Source organism: Calonectris borealis, chromosome 1, assembly GCF_964195595.1.
Source record: "Calonectris borealis chromosome 1, bCalBor7.hap1.2, whole genome shotgun sequence".
In the NCBI taxonomy this organism is placed as follows: domain Eukaryota; kingdom Metazoa; phylum Chordata; class Aves; order Procellariiformes; family Procellariidae; genus Calonectris; species Calonectris borealis.
In genome coordinates this window covers 133,653,935-133,676,567 of record NC_134312.1, presented here as the reverse complement: position 1 = coordinate 133,676,567, position 22,633 = coordinate 133,653,935, and the positions used below count along the sequence as shown (strand labels likewise).

At 38.5% G+C, this 22,633-nt stretch overlaps 1 protein-coding gene across 2 annotated transcripts in view; it reads right to left on the bottom strand.

Moving 5' to 3' along the window:
• The window catches only part of SH3KBP1 (SH3 domain containing kinase binding protein 1), a 233,375-nt gene that overhangs the window by 4,949 nt on the left and 205,793 nt on the right, over positions 1–22,633 (bottom strand). For both annotated transcript variants that reach the window (XM_075175254.1, XM_075175263.1), the window contains 5 exons: positions 22,309–22,389; positions 19,717–19,879; positions 14,560–14,645; positions 3,706–3,815; positions 2,234–2,359 (listed from right to left, as the gene is read on the bottom strand). In XM_075175254.1, coding sequence (XP_075031355.1) covers positions 2,234–2,359; positions 3,706–3,815; positions 14,560–14,645; positions 19,717–19,879; positions 22,309–22,389 — 566 coding nt within the window. The remainder of the gene's footprint in view (positions 1–2,233; positions 2,360–3,705; positions 3,816–14,559; positions 14,646–19,716; positions 19,880–22,308; positions 22,390–22,633) is intronic.

Sequence of the window (22,633 nt, the reverse complement as noted above, 5' to 3'; positions counted from 1 at the left end):
AGTTCAGACAGCTTCAGTAAGACTTTCCACAGTGGCTATAACCAGTCAGCCTCAAGCGTTTCCGAGATCTCAGACCTAGCAGTGAAATGAACCAGGGAAAGATGCTCAGTGTTTCTCTCAGAAGTTTGTGAGAACATACCTACATCCATGGACATCTCCTGCAGAGCATAAAACTGCATGGCCAAGAATCTAAGTTGTATTTTTTTGCAGATTAAATTTATGATCATCAACTAACCATTGAAGGAATCTTCAACACCCAACATTTTTTAAAAATTAAAAAATGTGTTACATGTTGCCCTTAGTGTTATGAAAATAGCAAAATATTCCATAAGTTTGCTTGTTGGTATGATATAAAAACAAAGTCCCATGACTTCAAAATGATAATATATTAATAAGAAATAAATGTACTGTACTGTCCTCTGTTAACTGAAGCTTCTGTGAATCCCCATAGCTAGCAATGGCTCTTTATTCCTCCGGGAACTTAACAGAAAAACACAGCATTAACCTAGTTACCCTGGAACCATGTGGCTAGCTCGGAAGGATCCCATTCTTCCTGAATTGCAATCCAATGCTCTACTTATTAGACAAGGTATAGAAAAACTGAAATCCACCTGCCATACATGACCAGCTACTTCATTGCATACACAGAACCCTGTACAAGTACAGTTACTGCAATGGCAAGTAGGGTGAGTCTTAATTATTTATCGTATTGTTATTTGGCAATGCTAATGTGTGCATTATATGACAGCTACCAGGAGTATCTGCAAATCTGATTTGGCCAAGAATAAGAAAAAGCACTAGGCAATCCTCCAACTGTATCTTTGGAAAAGAGATACTGAAGTTGAATGGCAAGTAGGGTAAGATATTCAGAAAAAATGGTATGGAAATCGAAGGAGACATTTTAAGTGAGGACTTGGGAACTGGGGCGGTGGCATTAGCTGGACAAAGTAACTGAGAGAAAAGTTAGTCGTCAGACAGAAATTAGGAGAAAGTATGATGGGAAGGGAAGAGAAGAATCCACCAAGTTCCGCAAAAAACAGTCTTCCCCACCACACGAGCATGATGGAGCACAGAACCTGCCCTGGGAAAGCACCGCATAAAAAAAGTGTTTGCAGAAAAACCAGTGTGACCATAGAAATAAAAATGGCGTTATAATCACAAGAAAGCTGAATCAGTCCCGTGGCTTGAATGCTTGACTTCGTGACCTCAACAATATTCTTTTAACATTTTATATATATGTGTGTGCATGTGTGAGTAATGTGTACCTATAAGTGGATCTTTCATGGATAATAATCCTTATATCAGTAGATGCAAGTCTCCTCTGGACTGAAAAGAGACATCAGGCTGAGTTCAAACCTGGAGCAAGTGAGCAAGGCACAACTGGAGTCATCCACACTGAGTACCTTATTCCAGAGCTTAACTGGCTATCAACATTAAAGCCTCAAGCAGCTACTTTCTGGTAGCGGTCATCTTGTTTTACAGGAACAACATCTACATCCTTGGCATACCAGCATATAATTTACAAGTGTTGGCCCAAGAGCATTCCTTAATGCAAGTGCTCCCAGAAGAGGGAGCTATATAGCAAAACATTATCCTTATAACTTAATCACAGACGTGCATGACTTCACCTTTCAAATAATTTTGTTATACTAAGAATGTAATATTTGTGTTATTAAATATATCTTTATGTACTAAAAAATAGCTCCAACCTCTAAAGCCTGATCTACGTACTCCATCTGTAATATTTGATTATCCTATATTTTCTACCAATATACAGTAAGAATGGCACAAGCCTATAAAAATGAATACAATTATATCAATATAAAAAGTGATTACACTTGCAAATTTAAATTCACATACTATTAGAGTGGGTCAAAGAGATGTATTTTCTCTGCTCACAGACTCTTCTAATGTAAACTCAATTTACAGCTGCAAAAAAAGGGCCTTTGTTTCTAAAATTTATTTCCCTAGCTTCTCTGATTCTGTGAAATGTATTTACACTAGAAGAATTTTTTCACAGAGTGGTTATGTAGGCATTTTAACTGTGCAATTCACTTTACACTTGCATTTCAAACACAGAACAATCCTCAGTAACCCTTACCATTTTAAGCTTCTTTAATGGGCTAACTACCAGGTGACTGCTATTTATTTTAAAAATAAATATTTGAATACTGTTTTCAAAAATGAAGATGCATGTGATGCAGGTTAAACAGAGGCATTCCAATTAACTTACTTGTGATATTGTAACAGTTCTTGATTTCCTTGACACTTCAATACTTTTGTGTGCAATGGAAACATGTTCTTCCTTCTCTTCTTCAGGACTTGGTGAGTCAAAGAAATCGGGGCTTGAAAGGGATGACTATGTAGACAAACACAAGAGAGCGGAAAAAAAGCAGATATTTTCATTGTATAAGAATTTAACAAAGGAAAAAGAAAAGCATTTTTGTGATGACTTTTTTATTTTTAGTTATGCTTTTCAAAGTAACAATACTTAAAATCAGGACTCTCCCTCACCCTACCCCCCCTTTTTCACATCTTGTTTTCAAGGCTAGAATGCTTTCAAAGCATTTATGGAATGAGATATACTTAAGAGTTGAATTCAACATTAATTTACATCTTTGCATTGCATTATATCATAAGATGAAAGCACCTTCCTGTTTGCAAGAAGAGCTGTACCTTACTTGGCTAGGACTCTGAGCACTGTGCTGCGGGGATGCCAGCTCTGCCACCCGGGCAGCTCTGCCATGGCTTTGCTCAGTGCAGGTCCCCCTTTGCCGCTCCTCAGAGGACCCATGCTGCTGCCCGTGCACACTGCTGCACTGCAGGGCTGCCTTCTGCACGGCCTCTTGGCAAAGGTGCAAACGGGGAAGGTTCTTTCCACCCCGGTTCCTTTCCCCATAGATCTGACAGGGGAAGAAAGACCTTACTTCTCTTTTACGTTTCTATATTTATGCACACAGTCAATTTTGAAAGCTTTCTTTTTTGTGTTCTATTAGTTTCACAATAATCCTTTTTGTTTCTCTCCACTTTGTTTTCCTTCAGCAACATGAACACGGGTAACCATCAGTAGTTGCTCTCATTCTGATATTCCAGAGTGCAGAAAGCACGGAAATGGACAAACCCCAAACCCCAAAGAAAAGGACAGTGAAAAACTAAGCACTGGTTTCCAAAATACGGTTTATGAGACCAACTGGTCTAAAGATAAATATTAGAGAGTGAAATTTAAATCACCCTTATATTTACAATTGTGAGCTTAATGAGAAGAAACACAAGATGGCTCAAGGAGAGCTGTTGAAGGCTAACAACGGCCTGTTTGTCCTCAAATCTGGTAGAGTGTCCTAGAAAAACCAAGGGAAATGCTCTTTTTGGGAAACACTTTCAAAATCCTTAATATTCGGCACAAACAGGCTTATTCCAAAGATTTTTATAAAGGGTTCTTCTGGCCTCAGTCATGGTTGGCAAGGAATACCTGGCAGCACCCAAATAAGGGGGTATAAATTTTGTAAGGGAGGGCATGTTTTAAACATCGGTATTCAAAACACTGGCAGCCTTTTGACACTGATCTTCCTGAGCTGCATCTCTCTGCCTCACTGTACGTGTGAAGGAATGGCTGTTTAAATGTAGTAAAAACACCAGGGAACACAAATAGGAGGAGGGAAAAAAATCAGAAAAAAATATTTTAAAAGAAAAGGAAAATTAACTTACAGACGTGAGAGACTGGGAGGGTGGTCGCCTGCCAGTAGCTTTTGGTCTGGTTGTAGTTGGATGATTAAGCTTCTCAGCAATTGGTATTACAGAGTCAAAACCTTCCAAGTCTTAAAAATAAAACAGAATTGATTTGGTTTTCTGGCAATTGTCCTCAAAGGGAAAGAATCACAATTTTTTTCTAATTTCAAAGAAATCAAATCCCATTTTCCCCATTGTGTCAGAGTGTTCTGCACATGTTTAGGCACCATGATGGCACTAAAAAAACCTGGAAGTCAAAGGCAGCTGTAATCCAGTCACCCTTGCCAAGCACAATTACTCTTCCATCTCAAACACAATAAAGCAGAGGGGGAACATGTAGAGGAGCCTTTGGCTTTGTTTTCGGCATAGTGAAAGCTAAATGACAACATGGGTCCTATGGCACAGAACAAACAGTTTCAAAATTTCCATCTTGCTATTAAAAGGGCTAGTAATTTTTTTTCCTGAATAATTGGAGACATAAGACAGTGCACAGATTGTCTCAAGAACTGTACTGTCAGCGCTGCACCTGTAGCAATTGCTTAGGGGAGCACAGCATGAGACTGATCGAGCTGGAAGTGATCTGCAGGTTCCCGGTCATCTGCAGCTGGAGGCAGCATAGCTTCCAGTAGCTATAGGTGAGAGGAATATCTCTACTAGTCCATACCAGAGGTTATGGTAAGTAAAAACTCCAGCAGGCTCCTGAAGCTGTACAGAGCCCAGGAAAAACAGGTCTGCTCGAATGCAATCTCGACTGTCTTCACAGTTAGTGAACTGCACTGAGGAAGTGTTTACTGAATCCAGCCACGTGCTAGCATGTTTACGTGAAAGAACGATGTGAAGGCTGAAGGAATACCACAGCTCGTGATTACATGCCTGAATCAAATGGCTTAACACCATTCATCTATTTTTATGGGTTATATCAGTTTCACTCACCTCCATTTCAAAAGGCCCTACTGCATATATTAAGCAGAAATGAGTCCAAAAACATACAAGAGGTACTTTAGACAAGGTAAAACAAAATTCTTTAAAATTACTTTCAGACATGAATCAAATACTGGAATGATATTCATTATTCAGAGACTATTTTTCATTGTGCACACGTAGGAAGGAATACCTTTTAAGTTAATAGTTACCTATAGTGGGCACTTAATTTTCAGGACTGTTACAGAACAATGAATCTCTGAAGATCGAGTTTTGTTGCCGTATTACAACCATCGTACAAAATTACACAACGGAAAAACAAATGAATTAATGGGCCTGTGCAATAAACTATATGCACTGAAGGACACTTAAACTGATTCCAAGTACTCATGATTTGGCAGCTACGAAGTAAATGGGATCAGACATTCCTTATTCAGCAATATTCTTCCATCTCTGGGAGATAAAAAAAGAAGAAGAAAAAAAAGAGACCTCTTTCAATAGCCCTGAAATAGTCTAAGGTTACTGACCTCCAAATACTACTCTATTTTTGGAGCAACTCTTCCTACATATAACCAGTGACCCCACTGTCCTCTACCAGGTATTTCTCTCATTGCTTTTTTGTTGACTGTTGCAACCTACGTCCAAAGGTAGGTCACCCAGTCCGTCAACGGGAGTTTGGCAATCCGATGCCTCAACACATCAGGTGAGGCTACGGTGCTTTTGAAGTAAAAATAAGCTAACATTAGCAGACTGCACAAAACCTATATGGAGTCCTACAGAACTTCAGGGTTTCAGGAGAGGAGAAATGGAAGTAAAAATTTATTTTCTGAGGAAAAAAAATGCAAATGTAAGAGCTCGTTTCCAGTAATATCCAGTTTGAAGCTGATGCATGAGATAGCTAAATGACTTGCAAATCAGTGATGTATTTTAGTACATTGTCTTCATTTTCACCACTGTGTTACTTTGTTAAATTGCACAGCAAGAATATATTGCCATCAAAAATATACACTCATCTATACTCATGTGAAGCTCACATACATGAGTACAAATGGAGGCTGAAGCAGTCCTTCCACTTGTCCCAGCCACTCTTTCCCACTTAGCTGTTTTTACTATTTTTTTTCCTGAGCTAGTTTTAATCCAGCTCATTTTCCAACAGCATGTGCCCAGCCACACAAATACCCGTGCTGAAGGAAGGATCAGTATCAGTACCAGAGGACTGATACAAGCTGCTAAAACGGAGAGGAAGAGCAGACTACTGCTTTGGGGGGCAGCACACTGGCTGAAGTTTCCTTGCAGCCTAGGAAGGCTCCAGTGCATGACTTCCCTCTCTCTGCGTTGCCGCTTCTATGGCAAGCGCCACTGTCCCTTCCTCTGTTCTTACAAAAGAGAACTATCTACACTAATATGGAAAACAATCAATGAAAAACATAGTGAAGGCATTAATCCAATGGGTTTCTTTGGCTTAAATAAACTCATAATTACCTAGAGTTCTATGTGTTATCAGAATAATCAAATATTCATGTTTAAATTGTAAAATGTATCAATAAACAGAGTGTGTATGAATTTGTCCTTGAGATCCATGAGCACTTGCAGATAAAACCTGCTCCACGCATTTTATGAATACCATGAAAGATGAACATTTCTGTGCAAAGCTTGTATTATCAAGAAATACTGGGAATGCTCAATTTTTTCCACTTCTGAATGCATTTCTGCTAGCTGGAAAAATAAACTAAAGCAGCCTATACCTGCACTGAATTTTAAAAAAGAGCAGACCAGAGGTTGGAAAGGCTCTGCAGGTAAAATCTGCTGCCAAACTAGTGAAATCACAGCCATTCAGCTGATACTATAAATGAAATTCTATTTAAGTGTAAGGGACAACACTTGGTACAATGCTAAAATAGTAAATCCATTTCTAATATTTCCATATGCCCTTCATCCCCCCCGGTTTGTTCTCCTTATTTAGATGTGGTTCTCGCTCCCAAATCTGCGTCTAAGGTTATCACCACCTTCCACGGTCATCACCTATGAGGTATTCATTCAGGAAAATTCCCATATAGTAAACTGATAAAGAAAATGAGGAACACAACCACTCAAGAGACCTCTGCCTTGCTGTTATCTATACTGTAGATTCAGTAATGAATTCACTTATACTGGTTATTTGATTATTTTTTGCTAATGGAAACAAGGTTATATGGGTGTGACTATATTATACTCATTGAGATCATTAAATGCAGAGATTTCATTTTAGTTAGCTATCAGAAATTGGGAGCTTAAATTTACTTAATAGGCAAAATGTAAAACCTCCCTGATCTGGACCAAATGGGATGTCATTAAAAATAAAGTCCAGTCTACTGTATTCACAGCCATGTTAATTGCCCATAAGGCAGCATCAGCATCCAACAGACCTGAACTCTGCACTGGTCCAGCTTTCTCTATGCCTGTTAGTAACAACAAACAGTAAGGAAGGTTCTGTTGAACACACAGAACATTGAGGGCACCCTTCAATTAACCGTGGCACTCCCTGATTAAAAAAATAGTTGATACTTGTTCTACAAATAAACAGATGCATTCATCATTATTACTGTCTCGCTGATCAAGCTGGTAATTCATGGAAGTAATTAATGAGATGGGGAGAAAGACATCAGAGTGATTCTAATATACTAGTGTAGTACACACAATAAAATGTCTGGCTTAGTGAGCAAATATATTTAATGAATATGAAATATGTTAGCTGTGCAAGAATTATTCCCTGGTATCCTTCCAAGGCAGTTAAGAATAGCATATTTTTCCCCATTGCTATGTTCTTTTGGAGACATGGTTATTTTAAGCATGATGATGGTGTTTTTAAAAAACATGCTGAGATCCAGGAAAACAATTATTTAAGGAAAAAGTTCTCAGCTCATTAGACTTGTACCTTCCTGGAAAACAACCTTCAATCCCTCCAAAAAAAAAAAAAAAAACAGAAGAAAAAAGTTAAATGGTTATGCTTCCTTCCTTACCCTTTTTCCCCCTTGCATTTACTATTCTGGCATAAAATGTGTCTAGGCCTCAACTTTATCTTATGGTTAGGTTTTTTAGTCTTTGGGTGAAGTAATTTATACATAATGAAGACAGAAAGCTTTTTGAATTAGCAGACAGATTTCACCTTGAGAAAACTGAAATGGAAAGTGATGGATAATAGCAGAATGCTAATGGCGAGGTTTCATAGAAATACGGTAGGGCTGGGAGAAATAAGGCAAAGGTGGCGTTGAATTCATTTGAAGAAGATAATGTCACAAAAGCCACAAAGGTAGATTTCATTTCATAATCATCTTCAACACATTTAAAAGATTGACAATAGGCTTGCGAAATGGTATATATACTGTCTTTAAATACAATAATCCTGAAAGCTATCAAATGAGACAGAGATACTGCAGATGAAATCTTCTGCATTAATGTCCATGCAATATATAGCACTAACTAAAAAACAACTCAAACAATAATCTGAATATTACTGGGAATTTTCAGACGACCACAATTACTTTAACTACTTCAAGGGCCCAGATTCTGCTCCTCTCTCCATGCTGAACAGCATCGTACCCTTCAGGGAATACAGCCATGCTCCCAGCCAGGGTCAGGGATGAAGAATCTCACCCATAACGAACTGCAGACTCTTTTTTAAGATTCGCGTAATTCACTTTTAGCAGGAGGGCTCCCTGGCTGCAGGCTTACTGTGTTCAGGAGTCTAACAGCGATGCGCCGGGGAGGCCTGCCCGCATGGTTCTTTGCTTTGGAGGGAAACAGCTTAGCTCACCTGGCTTCTCAGGGCAGTCACTGGACAGCCACCTTTCCTAAAGTATACAATTACCTTTTCTCATTTCAACCCTTGCTTTTATCGCTTTAATATCTGAATATAGAAAGCTGCCATAATGAGCTTTGCTAACCACTTGCCAGTGCCCTCATAAGGATTTTATTTTTAACGATTCAGAAGATGCCAAGAAAGAACTGAAAGGTCAAGAAAACTGAGCTAGAAGAAATGTATATGCTGTTTTCAGGCACCTCAACTTGACACGCATGGAGAATGATTTAAATTTCTGGTTTACCGCCGCCTTCTGGGCCCTCCGGGGCAAGAGACGTAATTAATTTACGTAATGGATCATTAACATATCCCTGATTACAATATTTACAATTCACAACTATGTTTATGGGTGATTTTGATTCACTGACATACATACTACAACCTAACCCAGTTGGGTAATCCTGCTCCTTTGCTTTGCTCTATTAAAACGAGCGTTAACAGCAGCATAGAAAGAAATAACTGGTTTAGGCAGATTTTTGGTCTTCATTATATGAGTCACATTTCATCCTCCAACCCTTATATTTACCAGTATTTTCTTTTTTCCAGCTTTTACTCTGTGTCTTCAGGCAAAATAATTACAATGTCTCACAGTATAACAGCCTGTGATTTAAAGACAAACCCACTCCATTCTACAACCTTTTACTGGAAAGATTCTCCGTCTTTTTCCCTAGTGTGGGCCAAATCTTATTAGATCACTTTTTCTTCCAGTCAGAAGCACAGCAATCACCTCTTCTAACAAATATGAGCACGTAACAGCTCTAGAACAACTGCAAATACAACTCAAGGAAACACGATATAGTGAAGATTTGTTTGTTTGTTTGTTTGTTTATTAGATATTTTCAAGTAGGGTACTTTTAACTACCCTTCCAGGCAAGTTAGCACCAGGCTTGGGGAGAGGGACAGAAAAAGAGTATGGCTAATAACGTGGGTTCAGCCAGTACTCCATGATCCACCAGCAAATGCTCTGAAGATTAAAGTCTGAGGAAATGCTGAAAAATGGACTCACGTTAACCAGCTTTCAGGGAATCTCTTAAGAAAATTCATACCAACACTGTATGTTTCAGCAGGAATCAATGAAGGCATATGTGCCTTAAGTTAGCACTGATGAAGATTAACTGCTTTCATAAATACTATGCAAAATGTGTAAAGAGCCAGGAAAAATATTGGAAAGATGTATCCACTTGGCTCTGTGTGGGAAGCGCCTTTGCAGCTCAGTTTTTGCGAAGCACAGAAACGGCTTCTTGTGTGGATTAACTGAGCATTTCCACAATAGATCTATTATTTTTATTTCTTTGTGGCTTATTCTTTGAATCACTTAGCTTAAATCCATATGATTTTAAGTATTAGATGATTTCAAAGCAAGCCTATTTTGGATAGACAAGTCTTGTTTCAGGATTGAGGGATTCCAAACTGTGTGTATATATATAGTTAAAAGACTTAGGATTAATCCTGACTTGCAGAAATAACTCAATACCAATAATTAATTGGAATAATTCAGTAATTTTCTGGAGGCATTAGTTTTTGATCCAGTAAGCTATTATATGCGCTAGATGTTTCTGTCATTGCACTGGCCCTCAGACATAACAATTACTTGTGAAATTAAAAAGAAACACGTAACCTAAAAAAAAGTCAAGTTATGCAATAAAGCATGAATTTAAGCTGTTGAAATCAATGTCATTCTACATAAGGACTACTCTTCTGTTGGTAGAACAGGGCTTACTTTCAGTGTAGCTTATGTTGCTTTGGAAGCATTTTAAACTAAGCTCAAAAAGCCCCTGTCCATCCAGAACAGTTGTTGGTAGGTGAGACTTTACAACAGATGTAAAGTATTGGAGACTGGAGACAAAGTCTTGGGTGACATGACCGTGCACAATCCGCTGAGAGCCAATGAGCGGTCTTCAAATTTCTATGTTTTGTTTCGTTGGGTTTTTTTCTTCTTTCAGACTAGAGAACTATCCTAGCATGTTGCTAAATATTTTTGTTTTGTAACATGTAAGGACATCACAACAAAACATATGCATTAAACTTTGTGATGACACCATCTCCCTGTATGAACAGGTTAATGAAACCACAGCATTGACAAACAGCGCGTGCAAACTGGACATGTCACTTACATCACTAAAATGTCTTACGGTAAAATAAAATAAACTGTAATGATTTCTTGTTTCAATGCTATGGTGCAAGATTTTCTGTCACAGTACACTCAATTTCAGTCTTTAATTAAAAAATCTGTAATAGCCATGTACACATTAGGTGTTGTACAAAACACTTCTTTTTGTATTTGTTTGTTATACATTTTCAACTAAAGCAAAGACAGGACAGAAAAGAAATGGAAAAAAAAAAGCCTTACCCTCATGAAATGAAGAAAAGTTACCCATGGCAAAGAGATGTAAATAGGAAAAGCTGGATGAAAGATGTGTGGAAAGGAAAGGAAAGGCATCACTGAAAACAGGGAAAAAGAAAACAAAAGAAGTAGTGAGGAGAAATGGGGAATCGTTCCTCTTAAATAATATATTCTGAAGGCTAGTTTTCCAATGCTTTTTTGTAAAAATTGTGGAAAGAAGCAAAGGCCTGAACAACAGTAGTAATAGCTGCCATTATATCTACAATCAGCAGTGATGTTGCTGAACAGGACTTGCACTTGTCAGTACAGATTGCAAAATTGTAATCAGTGCTGTGTTATCATCAAGAAGTTTAAATGTCAAGTCACAACTCTGCAGAACATGCTAGTGAAATCAAGCCATGCGCTAAAATCTACATAGAAATAACGTTTTATATATGCAACTAACAGAACGTTACGCACAGTATTACACATCACCTCAGCCTTGCTCAAGCATTTGTGACTTTCCTGATCGGTAAAGTTGGGTGAGAATGTTTTTAAAGGTGTTTTTAAAGGTGTGGGGTTTTCTGGTTAGACAACACTGTTCCACTGATGGAATATTACTTAGAAAATAAATAGAAAAATGCCTTTTCTGAGAAAAAGCAAAGTTTAACACATTGAACCAGCAGAATAGGGGACCTAGACAGAATAGAAGTTTTGAACCTGCATTCCCCAATCCCCCTCTGCATACTGCTGCTCAATTGTTGATGGAATTACTGATTTTATTGTTGCTGATCACTTGTTTGGTTTTTGGGAGATGGCATATGCAAGGACCCTCTATCTTCTGTCCCTCATCGTAAAGGTTTGCGTCTTATCATGATAAAGAAAAGGAACCAACTTAGAAATCCTTAAAAAGCTTTCACAGAATGGAAGACTGCTCTCCACCCAGCTTTAGTATGGTTTGTTTTTATAACGAAAACAAACTGTCTCTCCAGTGCTTTTGTACATCTCTCTGCTTTGAATGAAAGAACAAGAGCTTTAGACTGGCTCCAGGACGTAAGCACTGAGGACATGACAGTCATTATCCAGCTTAACATCACTAGTGCAAAAAAGCCAGGAGAGTGCTGTAATATTAATTTTCAGTCCTGGATTCACCACCAGTACTTAGCGTAAGCATGAAAGGGTGAGGCAACTTGCAACTGACTGCTGCTTTTTCCTCTGTCCTCCCTGAGAGCTCTAAGAGCCTGGGAATGGTGTTGGGGCTAAAGGAGGAATAAAGAGGAGCCTGGTAACCAGAATGGTTATACACCTGAGCTGCTGCAAAGGCCATTTAACTTCCATTTCCTTCAAAGGCTACGCTAAGCCCCACCTTGTCTGCCATATAGGTCCACTCTAATTGGTGATGTGAATTTGGATTACTGAAAAGACCCCAAATGACTAGATTTAATCAGATCCATTTTGACCGGAAGGATGAACCTCAGAGAAGCTGAGGCTGTCTTCCCCAGAGAGTACGTGAGACTGGGGCAACACCAGTAACACGTACCGCAGTTAAATATTATCTGGACTCACGCTGCCCGATCCATCAGTGTTTTGGAACACACTGGGACAACTCCACTTCTCAACCATCATTTTTACTAACAACTCATTTAGCCACAAGATTTCTCCAACTGTTGTTCTCTTTGTAAATAAATAAAAAATCTTACACATTTATCGTAAATCTTTTCAATTACACTGCCCCATAAACTGTCCTGAACTCCAAACCTCTCCTCATAGTAAAAGACATTAATCCACTGTGAATTGTTTGGGCTTATTAAGCTTTAATTTATTGCTCTACCCTCTCTTAAAAGGCTGTTCATTTCTTTAACAATATTTTACACCAGCCGTCAAAAGCCTCCCGAAAATTCCTATCAGTTATGATCTTTGGGTCCACTTTCATTTCAAAATTATCATTTATTTCTTTTTTTCTTTTAATGAGTTGTCCAACAGGCTAGAATGACATGATTTGCCCTTGTAAATGCCATTCTGGTTTGACCCTATCAAGTTATACTTATCTATGTATTCACACTATTTTATCCTTGGGCTCAATAGGTTCCCCTTGTTAGTGGCAACAGGAGGTCATCAGCTAAACCCTTTGCAACACGTTGTGTATGTGGTTTGATTTATGGACTCTTGTTGGCTCCTGTTTTCCATTAAAAAAAAACAACACAAAACCCCCCCACCTAAGTTCTGGAAATGAACAAAAGCTATTATTATAAATCAAATTTCCTACCTAGCCTTTTATAGGTTGTTAAAAAAAAACCAGAAAAATATAAAACACTCTAAGCTTTTATCCTGATAGTGATTCCAAGGAAACTAGCACAAGGATTAAAGAAGTTTACTTCCATCAGACCACTATATGCTATTTGCAGTCATAGTTTTCTCTTTCAAGTAAGCAAAAGCTTACATGCTTTGAAGCAAATTTGTAAACATGAGTAACAAACACTAAATGGTAGAATTTGACTGCACTTCAATGCCATTCCTTCATATTAATCTCTACAATAAAAATGTTCATGCAATTTATCACAAGCTTCTAACTTTCTCTGCTTATCCCAAATGAAAATCCGGAAAAAACATACGACTTGCTTCTCCAGAAGAATGTTACTATCCTAAACCATAGCAACAGCAGAAGGTTAAAAATGTAAACATACGGATGCTGAAAAGCTCATAAACCTATGTGAAATCAATTTAGCATTTTATCGTTACATTGCAATTAAAATCCATCTGTAACTTAAAGCTCTGCTTTCAAGTCCGAAGAAAAGACAGGTTTGGCTGTTCAAAGTATACTGTTTTACAGAAATGCTTTACTAATAAAGCAGTCTGGGCAGAAAGCACCACACCGAAATAACATGTAATGCCACCAGCGAAAGGTAGTAACGCTTACACATTCAGGGTACCCTGGTTCTGCCTTTTACAAAAACGGGTCTCTCGCGGCACAGCTGCGACTCTGCGGAGGAGAGCGACGGCAGCAGCTGTCGCCGGCGTATTTCTAAGTAGAGGTAGAAGATGGCTGTCGCTGCTTTTGCTTACAGCCCTGGGACAGAGTCAGAGCACCTTGCTTTCCAAGTGCCACTTGCTGCAGCACCCACCCCAGCAAACATCTCTCCTGCACTGCCAACTTGAGAAGGAAGGAAGGCGAGAGAAGACAGAAAAATAACCTAGCGTTACTCCTTTCCAGGTGATTTCCCGATTGAACTGTTTGTGTTGCAGCAACACAAATTATTATATTCAAGAGAAACTTAGGCTGCTTTTAATTGGCATTTGCGGTAAAATTTATTCAAATTGGCCTGAATTGGGTCTCTATTCCTTTGTATTGGAAAGTGTAAAGATTACTAATTGCATCAAAACCACAATCTTTTGCAGCATTAAAAATACGGCAGCACTAATATTACATCTGTTAAACTAATATGACTTCTTATCGTTGGCCTTCTCACTTGTTTCAGTCTTTTAAACAGAAATAACAAAAGCCCTCCTATTCAAAATAGCTCACCATTCCACATTTGCTTTTTAAAAATTTTTTTAAACACAAAACCCTAACAAAACTTTTTTCAGTAAAGCAGAAATGATCCTTTAATCCTGCAGTTAAAATTTGATATAAATGCACTCACATTCATTGCCAAATCCTCAATCTGCCTTTCGGATCATAACAAAGTCACTAAAAAGCAGAAATTTACACCATGAATTTCTTAGGCAAACTATAAAAAGCACTGTAACTTACCGATGTCATTGCTTCTTTCAGAGGAGTCTTTCTCTAGAGTGCCGGACACTGTACTGCCCACTAATTCCACTTTTGGACTATCACTCCTGCATTTGGATCAAGAAGAGCAGATAGTTTATTGGAGTTTTTGTGTGGGTTACAGTAAATTGACAGCTAACTTGCAATTAATAAAGAGAAGGAAGTATTCTTCCTTTTGTAGCACCAGAGTAATAGCAATGTGTCAGAGACAGCAATCTCCAGTAAGTAGACATGCTGTATGGATTAACCTTATCTCATTTCTCCTTAACACCTGTCAAAAAAGCCTATTTTAGACACCGTAGTGTCCTGAATAATTCTTCAGATGTTCACAGCTTCTCAACATGAAGGAAACCTAAGGGCAAAGGGACATTCTTCAACATCCTATTTGTAATTTTTTCTAATTAATTGGCTTGCATAAACTATAGCAATGGTCTATCTAGAATACTGCAGAAAGGGAGAGAACATCAAGCTAGCATTGTGCATTTCAGCGGTTCCTAGTATTTACTCATAAATGCAGCTCTTCCACCAAAAGAAGATCTTTTTCTATTTTTGCATGTTGCTTATGAGATTAGACTATGAATATTGTTTCCACAGGTCCAAAGAACCACGATCACCTAGTCTGTCTGAAAATGTCTATGGAATAGGCAAGTGTCAAGAGTTCTGATACTTCATACAGAGGAACTATTTTTAAATCAAACAGGAGATCAAACATAAGCAACATGACTATTCTTTTGTTCAGGAACTTTATATCCCACAACTGCTTAAGTTTACTAAAATAATCTGACTGTTGAAACAATTAATTAAAAAAGGGCCAGTGGTAGGCAAGTAGCTCGGCATTGCACAGGTCACACAGACAAATCCCTGTGACATTTATTGTGATAACAACTGTTCAATTAATGCAATAAATTGTATTTACCATCATTATCAGGTCACCTAACAAATACCGTAGTTTTTCCACAATGACTATTCCCAGTCTAGTGCTGTAACAATTATCATGTATGTAAGGTACCCAAATTATGGTAAAAACATAGATTTGTCCCTGAAACAACCCAGGCAGATGTGCATTTCTATGAATGGCAATAATTAGCCATTACCAGTAAAATACATAGCGAGTTCCTGAATCTCACTGATTTTTTCATTTGTCTTTGCTTTTGATGCCATAAGCTGATGACAGATGGCCTGAACCTCAACTCATGGCAGCAGTTTATGAGCAAAACACAAAGTGGCTGGAAACCCTATTTCAGACTTCAGGAAGGCTGGGATAAAGAGCCTGAAAATTGGTGTTAAAAACCAGAGGAAGTCACAGATTAAGTGAACATAACTTGATGACCTAAAAACCAAACTAGTCCTAGACAGTTACCAATATGGCAGGCAGTCTGCACCAGGAAGGAAACAGAAGAATTTAACACATTCCTAGAAAAATGTATTAATTGGTGAGATGATAAATAAGGGTATTCTGCAAATGATCTACCTGATCAATTAGTTTTCTTATCTTTTGGTCTCTAACTTTTTTTAAAAAGTTGCTTATATATTTGTAAATCTGGAAGAAGCAACATAGTTTCCTGGCTGACAGGGCAATGAGCATCTGACTGCGTACTCTGTTTTGCACACATACGTTTCCCAGCAAACTCAGAGCACGATGTGAGTTGGAAGCGCTCTAGGAAATGTGTGAGTATGGTTTTGGACGAGATTCTTACGATGGCGTGATTTAGGGCTGAAAGTCACAACATTTGACTACAAAAGATACCAAGATATATGACATCAACCCCACAAAAAACCCCAACTCTGTTGTCAAAATAATCAACAAGCTTATTATGCCAATCTACACCCATACTTGTTGTGAAAGGAGTAGAGCCATGCCTTCTTGGTCACAGCGTCTCCCTCCCTCTGCTCGTGCCCATGCAGATAGGCTGTCAGCTTGATCAGACAGATGATCAGCCTGAAAGAAACCCCACACTAATAGAAATCCTACTGCAAACTGATTAATTGCCATCTGGAGCAACTCCCTGACCCATATGGCTGAACGGCTGCACAAATCCTGGTGCTAACATAAGGGAGGCTGCAGGAACGGGCTGCCAGGAGAGGGAACCTGCCCCTGTTAGCAGTAGCATGGACACAGATTGCTTTAGACTGATTGTAAAAATGTACTTTCTGTAGGTCTTTAAGGCTTGCCTACTCCAGAGAATTGACTCATCAGTAAATTGTATAATCACAGGTATGTCTAAATAAGCTGTGAAGCATTTGGAGCAAATTGACAACTATTCTGTCCCACATGGTTTTTGTCTCTCCTATTGCCCTTGAAGCCCTAACCTGCCTCCAGGGAAGGAGGATTATATTTAAATAGAAAAACAATCATCACCACAAAAAGTCAGTGAGATGCGTAAGATGCAGGCCACTTACTCAGAATGGAAAAAAAACTACTTCTGCTAACTAGCAGCCATGGAAATCTCATGGGACTCACTTTATAACTACAGCAATTTTTCCCCCTAGGATCATGTACTGGTTTTGGCTGGGATAGAGTTAATTTTCTTTATAGTGGCCCGCATGGTGCTATGTTTTGGACTTGTGACCAAAACACCCAGATGTTTTAGCTATTGCTGAGCAGTGCTTACACAGAGTCAAGGCCTTTGCTGCTCCTCACTCCACCCCACCAGCGAGGAGGCTGGGGGTGCACAAGAAGCTGGGAGGGGACACAGCCAGGACAGCTGACCCCAACTGACCAAAGGGATATTCCATACCATATGACGTCATGCTCAGCACATAAAGCTGGGGGAAGAAGAAGGAAGGGGGGAACGTTTGGAGTGATGGCGTTTGTCTTCCCAAGTCACCGTTACGCGTGATGGAGCCCTGCTTTCCTGGGGATGGCTGAACACCTGCCTGCCGGTGGGAAGTAGGGAATGAATTCCCTATTTTGCTTTGCTTGCACATGCAGCATTTGCTTTATCCGTTAAACTGTCTTTATCTCAATCCACAAGTTTTCTCACTTTTGCCCTTCTGATTCTCTCCCCCATGCCACTGTGGGGGAGTGAGCGAGCGGCTGTGCGGAGCTGAGCTGCCTGCCAGGGTTAAACCACAACAGGTCAGCAAAAATTCTGCTGGCTCCATTTTTATTCTAATTGCCTCAGGTTTTTCAGATTCTGGAAATGAATACCAGCAGGTCTTAAAAATATTTACTATCTTATTAAACTGAACTGATTTAAAAACAAAACGCCTTTATTGAAGTGACTGCTTCCATTTGAAGTTTCACATTTCTTAATTAATTCAAGTAATTCAAAGTCTATTCCATGGATTATTTCATTACGTGAACTTTCTGCCCTCTTCCTATAAGACATGCTTACAAGTTAGAGCTTACCAGGCAGAACAGCTGTATGAGATAAATCCATTAATTTGAAATAGCTGATAAAGTAATTAATAGGGAAACTGCTAGCACTGTGATCATCAACATGCATCATCATCACCTCAAAAATCACCTGTCCTTCTAAGTTTTAATCTAACTACTGTTACAAATAAATTTTTTTCAAATATAATGGTATTAGATAAAAAGAACAAAATTTTTTTTCTTTGCTAGACATAGTAGAGTTTGGACAATTAGGAACATAACAGGGTTACTGTTTAGATCTGCTTTTTGACTTTGTTAACATGAAAACTGAAATATCTTTAAAAATGAATTGTTTATTTATCCAATTTTGTACTTAGAAAAAAGAAAAACAGAAGAGCAATAAAACACCCCTCCACAACTCTAAATGTTTAAAATATTTACAGTATGTTTAAAATATTCCAGGCAAAGGATAGAACAAAAGAATAGCTACCCCATTGCATGCCTAGCCAATGAACTGAACGCTAGGGTATGTATTGGTCTTGCCAAAAAGACATCACTTAGCTCAATCTAAAGGTCATAGCAAATACTTGCTTTTCCAAGCATGCCCAAGTGACCAGCAGGTGTGGACTGTATCTTGGAACAACTGGGCAAGCATGTTCAAAGCCAAGGAGTCCAAAAGAAGCTGTGGCAGTAGCACCTGGATAGCAGGGTAAGTTCTCAGAGATGCACAGCCAAAGCACTTCAGTAAGATGAAACTGGGAACACAAGGCAGGCACCATTTTTTTATTTTCTGTGTCTCAGATTTCATACTAAGAGCATTTATTTAATGAACCATATGTGGAGGAATGAGGGGATCAATGCCTAGGATTTCTATTTTATTCCACTCTACTCTATATTCCTTTCTGGTATTTAATTGACCATTAGTATATTTGAACTCCAGTAGTTCAATGGCAGCTAATTTTTCTATCAGTACAATAATAAAATTATTTCTATGCATATATTCTAGTATTTCTGCAAGATGTGCAGCTGGCCCATTTTAGGCAACTGTTTTTTTCTGTTTTCACCTATTTCTATCCACTATGCATAAAGGAAGTCTGCAGACTACAGCCTACAGATGTTGATGACTAATGTAGCCACCTAGACTTGATTAGGGCTACAGGCGAGGCCTTTAATTTCTACAGCCTCTGCTTTTCCAAACTCTAGCAGAGATTAAATGGAGTTCTGTTGGCAAGTCCAATTTCTCAGTGCTCCTCAAAGGCTGTAACCACCTCTGATAAAGAGCCTCATGTAACTATAGAATAACAACAAACGTTAGAGCATAAATACTTGACAGCAGTATTCTGCAGTGGCACCAGCTTAAAGAACATTCTATGAAGACACATGTATGTGCTAAAAATTCATCTAAAATGACCAGAGAAAACAGACTGAAACCAAGCTGTCGGCATTTGAAATGTGCATTGTCTAATGCTGTTCCTCAGTACAATCCAAGCTTTTACACTGACTTAGTGCCCTGGCTAAGCTGGAATAATAAGAAAGTCCACATCAGTGCAACATACTGATGCAGTTATTTCCCGCATATTCTGCAGTGGAAACTATGATGTTGCCATAACAGTGTGTTCATCAGTAATGAACAGTTGAAGACTGTTATTCTTGAGAAGACAGTTATGATCCAGCCAGATGACTAGAAGGCTTTTCTTTAAATTTTCTTTAAATACAGTTTACTGTGAAATAAATTGTGACATTAACTGTAAAATCTAAATTCTTTAAATGCGTGTTTTTTCCACTAATCCCAAAAGCACTGGACAGAGGAAAACCAATACCTTGTATGAGTCACAGGCACAACTGGTCTTTCTGGTCGTCTTGGGGGCAAGGTACCAGGTCTATTCACAGAGTTTGCTTTGGGTGGCCGAGGTTTCTTCGGAGGTATAGCAGGAACTGAAGGCTTCTGCGAATCTAACTGTTTTTGCTCTCTCTCTGATCTTTCTTTAAATCAATTATTTCCAGAAAAAAAGAACACGGATATTATTAAATGGAATTCATTTGCATGCACAAGTCTACAATTAAACAAGAAATCTTCAACTGTAGATACACTGTATACAAAGAAAGAGCTTATCTCCTTTCCACTTACGTCCTAAATAATTCCTTATTTGAATAACGTTTACCACAAATCAGCTGTTTGCCCTACCTGACTGTTCTGCCTGTAATTCCTCATGGCCGAAATGTGTATGCAGTGTCTGAATGGGAATGCTATTTTTTATTTGAGTAACTTACTGATTTCTGAGTGCAAAAAATAAGAATGGCAAAAAATTACATACCATATGGAACAATTTCCCATGAGCACAACTTATATCAAATTCTAGTATGAAACAATATTAAGTTAAAAGGTCACAAAGATAATTATGCTGGATATTCTTAACATCTCTTGAACAAACAGAGAAATACCATGTCTGGGGGGAAAAAAGTGTGTTTCAAGTTAAATGAAAATAAAAGCATTAAAATTTAGTGATGTTTGGCAGGATGTAAACCCCTCAGAAAAATCAGACCTTTTATTTAGGTTTTTAAGCACAGACTTATAGCTGAATTTTTCAGCTTGCCAGTGAAAAACTGGACCATTTGCAGAACTGATTATGCATAGTTAGGAAGTGCCACAATACTAATATCCAATGCCAAACATGCAATGCCTGTGAGTATGCGAAGTACAATACACATGAATAACTCTTGTAAATAATATGCTCTAAATTCATAATAAAAAACAAACATGTAAACACGTTTGCCATATCATAGGAAACCTGATTCTTCTTAAAGAAAGGACAAAACTCTCAAAGGGACCAAAGTTTTGCTCTCTGTATCCTACTATGTCAACACCCCACTTCCCTTGACAACACTGTCTATGATACGGTGTGAATATTACACCTCTGTATACACATAAGAGGTATTGGGAATGTTACAGGGTATTGCTTAATGTGTTCTAGGTTTCAGCCTGAGAGGATCATGCAATAAATCACCAGAAACACAATCCACGTTAGATTTGGAATAGTCCAGTTAGTGACTGTTGTTCACAAGCATATACCCTTTTATCAGTACACTTTCAGTTGATGCAATCATTGGGTCCTCTGAAACACTGAAGCTTTTCCAGCGTATTGTGTAATTTTCACACACTTACTCCTATGACAATTTATACTGCGTCAGTGTCCAACAATCTAAACTATGTGTGAGGGATGGGATAGGCAGGGTACCAACACACAGCGTAAAGAATGTTCCTGTGCCACCCCTGCTGCCACACCACACCGAACAATTCCTGCCACTCCCCGGTACTCCAGAAATGTAGGCATGACTCCTACGGCCTCTTTTCAACATTTAGAATAGTTACAGATATTTATACCCTGGGACAGTAACATATTTAAACTCCCTCCACTGTTTTGACAGTTGGCTTTGTAAATCCAAAAATGGGAAGCAAAGGGTTTTATTGCTAAGATAACCATGAGAAGTAGCGCACGTAGCCAGAAGTAAACATATGTAGACGAAAGTGCTAAAATACCTGTCAGATCACTAAGACATATATCCAGAAACAGATCTCAGTGCAAAGTCTGAATGTTCTGGCACTAAATTATAACTGCATATTATACATTTAGTCATGTGCATACATGTGCCTTTTAAAAGACTGCAAGTTCGAATACTTAAAAGTTAAGAAATCCCATGAACAAACTTGTCTGTACAATCTAATAGTCCACTTAAACATATGAAACTTGACACCATTTTCAATTAGAGAATCAATGTAACTATTTTCCCCAAACTATTCAGAATGCACAATGAAACCATTAAAGGTTTAATTTGCTTGTCACTGCTCTGCGTGGTACTGTGCCCCATTTCTTGCAATGTTCAAACCTGGCTTTGAAGACAGAATTTTTTCATTTCTTCACAGGCTTGCCTATGACTTTTGTGACTATGATAATGGGGTGATTCATAAGCATTAATGACTATATCTTCACAAAACCCCTCTGTGGTGTAGGAAAACCACCAACCCCGCTTTTAACTAGAGAACCAAGTCACATAGATGTTAAGAAAAAAGTACATGCTAATCTGGGGTATCTTACTCGATCAAGGAGCTGGGTTTTACTGAGCACAGAGCTTTAGACAGCATTTTATGTATTGAGAGCATATCTCCCCTTGACTTCAGCTGAGGCTGCAAGTACTTAACAGCTCTGGACTGGTACAATTGAATACCCTGAATTTAGCCCAAAAGCAACAATGAGATCCTTTCCAAAATGCATATCATCACGGATCTATGAGAGTGGGAAATAAACATCCAAACAATACACTTAATGAAAACGGGGACTGGGAAATGAGGATGTGCTTCGGTTCCATTTCCCCTGTCTCTCTGCAGAGAGCAGGCAGGAAAGCACATTTCATACCTTTTTCTTCTGTTCGATTAGGGAGACATTCTGGCCTTTCAGGAGGTACCTTTTTGATTTCATGCTTTCGATCTGTGATACCTGTCAAAGAAAGGAAAATTTAGAATCCTGAACAAGCCAACAAACCATCACATACGGGCACATAAGATTTAATTCAGCAATTTCTTAGGCTTTTTACATTCTCCAATTTGAAAATGTCTTGCTAAAACTGAACATAAATCTAGTTTCAAGTATTTGCTTACACTGTAATGACAAAAAAGCAATTGGATGTTTATGTTTTCACAGTTAAGGTCACAGTTTCCAAAGCATGCACCTCAAAAGAATA